The 6,338-nt window shown below is 32.9% G+C and overlaps 1 protein-coding gene across 1 annotated transcript in view; it reads right to left on the reverse strand.

The window, feature by feature from the left end:
• Positions 1-5,204, reverse strand: part of LOC105327719 (kinesin-like protein KIF13A) — an 89,287-nt gene extending 84,083 nt beyond the window's left edge. The window contains exons 1-2 of the mRNA XM_034455056.2: positions 4,838-5,204; positions 1,805-1,874 (exon numbers count right to left, since the gene is read on the reverse strand). Of these exons, the coding sequence (XP_034310947.2) occupies positions 1,805-1,874; positions 4,838-4,892 (125 nt within the window). The 5' untranslated portion in view covers positions 4,893-5,204. The remainder of the gene's footprint in view (positions 1-1,804; positions 1,875-4,837) is intronic.
• Positions 5,205-6,338: the final 1,134 nt, after the last annotated feature.

The following is a 6,338-nucleotide window of genomic DNA, read 5'->3' on the forward strand; positions in this document are numbered from 1 at the left end:
GATCAGAACAGGGAAATAAATGTATGAATTTCCACTTGGCATTTAGGTACATGTATATACTTTACAATCAGTAGTTATTTGGTATCATGATGAAGTTGAAGAGGACATCAAATGGTAGTCTATAGTTTAATTCTTCAAGATTTGAGGCCATCCTTAAAAAAATGTTTGTTTGGAATTGCCGCCTGAAAGGTTTCAGACACAGGAGGGAGGGAGGGAATTTTTTTTTTTTAATTGAAGAAATTTTTTTAACTTTTGATAAAAGTCTCAGTAAATACTAAATACATTTTCTGACTTTTAAAAAAAGTATCTACCATCAACAAAACCTAATTTTACATAGATCTGACACTATATTTCAGTGTTTTGTATGGTGCATGTGATACATGTAATGGGCAAAAAATTCATAAAATAAATAAAAATCTTCCTATACTTTTGGTCAATAAAATTTTTTGAGGAGGGGGCAATTTCAATGAGGCGGGAGGCAATTCCAAACAAACTATAATTTTATTTTGGCCTGATGACATGTTATCCACTTCATGCCTCCTCTACTGCTAAGCATTCCAAGAATAAGCAGTGTAATTTCATAGATTCAGACTATAATAATCCAGTAATGTTTGTAATTATCATTGAATACTGTTACATGAAAAGATGGTCGACAGAAGAAATCTGCAATATACCCCTCTCTGATGACGTCTGATGACATGCACGTTACATGTACAGGTACAGTTTCGAGTCCTTGACATGAGGGCTAATAGTGTAATCATAAGTACAAAGTTACATACATCCTTGCACTATAACCGCCAATAGTTTTATCTCAAGTCCCAGTCATTTACATGTGACTTCATTCATAACCAGACTTGAATATCAATGGCAAGCCGAGTTACCTAGCTACATTATATCTGTAATGATTCATAATCTTCAAGTTCATCATTTGATGCATTAGGTCATCTATATAAAAAGATTAAAGTCTTTATGAATACATTTACATACACATACTTTACATTCCCCAAAGAAGAAGAATACGTGGGCTTAAAAACTTGTTCCTACATATAATTCCAAAATCTAGCATGATTCTCACTATTGTCAGGTATCTATATATATAACCTTTTCCCGTTTATGTGTGGATCTTTACGGGACCACTCGGCTTTTGCATACTTAACTCAATGTGGGTTTACGAGCAGCACAGGGTGAACTTACAGAGCACAGAAAATTAAAAGACACTTTGGACAACAGCAGTAACTGTATGCAAACAAGGCCATATATTAAAGCTATGGTTTTTTTCTTACTACTTTCATTGAAAGTTTGAAAAGCTTTTAAATGTATAACATTTAGCTGAGCATTGTAATTAGCTTTTTTGGTGGAATGCGGCTTCTGCTATTAAAATCAAGTATATGGCCAAATGCTATGCATAGTATAAATATATCAATAGTTGTGCTAATTAAATCAAATCTAATATGCAAACTTAATGAAAATCCAAATTCCGCAAAATATTGTACAAGCTAATTATGTTTACAGTATACTTGACTGTTGACAATGAACAATTCCTGTTGGTCGAGCAACATGTAGCACAAGGTTAAGATAAACTTCTACCCGGTACATTGTCCAAACAAATATGAGTTCAGAGTAAGAAACCACATACATGGTAGATGCCTAGAACTGTTTCCGGCTTAATGGGCCACAAACAAGAATTAAGCTGCAATCAGGGTTCTCTCTAATTTGTATCAATTAACTCCCTGAGCTAATGTACCTGCATCTGCAGTATAGTGATAGATCGCATTGAGATGGCTATAATTGTCTGCAAATATACCTGCTCGGATGATAAAGCACTGTTTGGTTGTCCTCCATATCCACAACTACTTTGGTCGACATATCAATTTCTGAAATAAAAATTAACCAACATATGCATTCATGAACCAAGAAGTGAAATCTGCTTATACAGTGTACATGTATGAACACCCATATAACATAAGATAATATCAAAATCACAAGACAATGGACCTATACTATAACAGATGATTTATAATTCTGCCAGATGATGATTGGTATGTCTTAAATATCAAATTTATCCATATTTGATTTAGGGTTAGTTAAAATTTAAAAAGTCAAAAGTAGAATCAAAGTTTAAAATAAAACACACCCTATATTATTATATATTGATCATGCCATCATTCTTTTATAGGTTAGGTGGAGGGTCGGGTGGGGTGGGGGGGGGGGGGGGGGGGGTAATAATTCCTCCTTTGTTCCGTATATGTTTACAGGTGAAAATCTACACTCTTACAGTATACATATCAAATCAAATGACATTACTGGTACAATATACAATCTCAAATCCTTAAAATTCTGTTCTATTGCTATTTAATACCAAAGCTTGAAGCCAACTAATGCTTAACACATGGGTTCTGTGTCATAACTAATTGATGTCAAGTATAACAAGAGGAAAAATGTTAAAGTGTATCCTTTCTTTGTGTGAATGGGAGCGATTTGCATAATAAAAACAAACCTCAGTTCTTGAAGATATGTACTGGTACATTTAACAAACCTTGCAATATTGCACTTTTATGAGAATAAACTAAACTTTCAAGAGTTCTATCCCTGTTTGTTTTTCAATAGTAATAAAATATGATTATAATCTAATTATTATTTAACATTTCAAAATACAAGGTTATTTACTTATTTATTTATTTAGTGTAAATTTTTTCATATAGAACTATTGAACTTTATGGGTTATTTATTCAATAATATATTAATGTCATATCTGATTATGTAAATATGTCATATTTCATGGTATTGGATTGAAGATCGAATCATCGTGAGTGAAACTTACAAGAACTGCATATATCATATACCTACTGTCCTAGTAGTGTATCAGCCCTGATACACATGTTTTGGACTTGGTGAGACAGCAACCAAAAGCTAGGGCTGTAACGCCCTCGGGGCTGATATATCTCTGTCTCAACCCGTTGACAGGGGGTGTATATATTGCCCTCCAATTTAAAATCGCTAATTCCGAAATATCTCTGCTTTGATTACAACTAGTTTGTGAAGTAACAATTCAATAACAAAAAAATAATGTTAAGCATCATCTTACTCGTCTAAATACTTTTATTTTGTTGCTGATCGAAAATTGAATAATAATAATTCAAAAATAGCGCTAAAGAGTGATATGTATCGAAGTTAAGGGGTGGTTACCTACACTACGGTTGTGAATTTAGAACAATAGCACGCTTTACTAAATATCAATCAACATTTAAATTATGGAGGATATAGAGAAGGATGGAACGAGACTAAATCGTAGATAACCAGAGTTTAGATTGTAAAAATTAAGTGGTTAAAGTAATGGACTCGCTTATAAACATTCTCGAAGAACTTGCTATAATAGTATGAATTTTTACGAATGAAATCTAGGAAACTTACGAAATCCAACTGAAAAAATTTGACTCATTATGAACTTGCCTAGGATGAAAGTTTCTCTTTTGATAATTTTGAATTCTAGAAGATTTTAGTGCTTTATCTCAATCGACAGACTCCCTTCCCCTGTATATGGTTCAGAGCACTTAATTGTTTACCATTAGGCTATTGTGGTTGAGAATATGTCCAAAATACATGTAAATGATAAATGATACTTTACAATTTACACCATCAAGAGAAACATGTAGCTGACAATATGGATGACACCCTATTTTTCTTAAAAACACTTAAAATGTTCCGAACATTTACCATATATAAAAGTGAGTACTAGATATCAATTCATATCACCAGAGACATAAATAAAAGAGATTGGCAACTGATCAAAATCTCGCAGTCCCTATTGTAAAGTATTCCCAATTTAAATCAGTATATCTTTCTAATAAACAAATACATCAAATTATAAACAGCTAAATCCTACCAAAACATTCAAAATATTATATTTTCATGAGCTTATGTCTTATCAGCAATATTAAAAGAGGAGTTTTAGGTGGCAATTGTCCACCCGTTGTCTGAGATTTCGCTGATGTTTTATAGCTGACCTATATATATTTCCCATATATTTATTTTTGTTTCAAAAACATCTTAATCCTAAATGCACATTTTTCATAAAAACAACATACTTTTGGTTTAAAATCAATATATCAATTTACTAACATGTACAGCATTTTGGTCCTGTAACATTTTTCATCAACAAAACACGCTAATGGCAGAGTTGCCAATCTCTGTTATTATGTCCCTGATATCACATTGACAATTTCATGACACATGTACAATTGCAACATGCTGAAGATTGTACATGTACAAACAGCGAGTAAACGCAGTTTCAGCTCACATGGAGTGAAAAAACTTGTTTAGTAGAGAAATATTTTTTAAAAAAGAACACTAGATACAAATTTGTTGTATTTATTTTCAATGAAAAACTGGGGGTGAGACATGCATTGTTTTGAACTAACACCCTACCAACCCCCCCCCCCCCCCCCCCCCCCACCCTTTGCATCAGACCATCAGGTTTTCTCTCAATTATAGGTACTATATTTTGAATCAAATGTTTTTATACAGATCTATAAAACTTAATCTTTTTTCCACCCCTAGACCACGGAACAAAAATGCGGGGGCGTGTCTTACTTTCGAGTGTCTGGGGACAACCTCGTGTTACGGGGGTAAATGTAAGGTTATGACATGTCTCTTTCACCTTCTTCAATTTTGGACACAATATTGAGCTACTTTCGAATGGTATTATTAGTATATAAATATTCAACAAAGGGTATGAACCCTGCTTTGAGAAAATCTTGGTTTCATAAAATGAATCGCATTAAAATGTGCATTGTTGATGTCAACATTTATAAACAAATTTATAAATATCGCCCGATACCTCGCCTGTTCATTGGCCTGACTCTCACGGCCACTCGAACTTTTTCAGTCGACATCTTGACGATTATCCCTGCACAAGATATCCTCCTGTAAACACAAATCTAATTCACAACCATTTTTATACACATGATGTTAGTCCGGATTTACTTCGATACCACTTTTCGACAGCTACTCGCCATCATATTATGTTAATCCGGGCACTTTCTATAATATCACTTCCGTTTAAATCACAAGCTGGGGGGTTTTGTCAAAATGAAATGTTCGCTCGGTGTTTGTTTGGTCATTTTTTGAAAGCACACTGTTTAAAAAAAAAGAGAGAGAGAAGAAATACTAATCCCATGTATTTCCCCCTCCTGAGCTGAGAGAACTCTGACTCATAGTTATTGTATAAATGAGAATACACAACCAAAATCAATACACTGATAAATGCAGTGGCGGATCTAGGGGGCGCGCGCAGTACCCAAACCGACAATCAAAAGATTAAATCATAATTTCAATTCATTAAGCACCTGACGTTTAAATGGTTTTTTTTTAAGATATGATAAATACTACAGGAATTTTCTTACTGTAAAAAGAAATAATTCTAACGTCAGGTGCCTGTATTTCAGCTGAATATGATTCAATGATTATTTCAAACTAAGTATTGTAAAAACTTTCAAACGGATTCTATCTAATTTCTGTGACTTTCACAGTTTTATAGATTCCCCTATATTAATAAGTCGTAATTTGCAAGGTTGGAAAGGTAATATTTAGTTGCGTATTAATCATATTTTATAAGCTACATTTGCCATGTCCTTTGGATATATATACGAATTCTGCCATTATAAAGTTTCCCGTCAAAAGTAAAAACTGTCTGTTTCGTAAATGCATGCAAAACTATATAGTATAATATATACACTACCACAGAATACCCTGATTGTTATTTAAATCTATAAAACTCATTGTAATTTATGCCCATTTATAAGATGATAAGGGGAGGATGTACATGTATATACAAAAAAATAAAAGGGTATGTTTTGCTGGAATCGTAACACAAACCTTAAGATATGATATTCTTATCTAAACTAATATATTTTATATATAATATAATTAATTTCATATTTTTTATATATCCATATTGCTTTGAAAAATGAAATTTTATAAAAAAAAAAACTTCACTAGGGACATGACAAAACATGATAACAAAAAATAAATATACTGTAGTAGGAAAGGAGGTATGAAAACATATGGCTGAACCGGGAATCGAACTCAGGACCCCTGCAACTCTAGTCATGAGCTCTACCATTGTTCAAAACTTATGATATAGTCTTGCCAGTCAGTAGAAATTCCATCAAATTTTTCTTATTCTTTTTCTTTCAAAATTCTGTCTTTTCTTTCAAAGGGGGAATTATCAGAATGTGGTCTTTGAGAAACATGCACGAAGCATCGTTTTTGAAAGTGGGGGTGGGAAAATCTTGACAAGCAAAAAAAAAAGGTTTCTTTACAAAATCCCGAAAATCCTA

This window comes from Magallana gigas, chromosome 5 (assembly GCF_963853765.1).
Source record: "Magallana gigas chromosome 5, xbMagGiga1.1, whole genome shotgun sequence".
In the NCBI taxonomy this organism is placed as follows: Eukaryota; Metazoa; Mollusca; class Bivalvia; order Ostreida; family Ostreidae; genus Magallana; species Magallana gigas.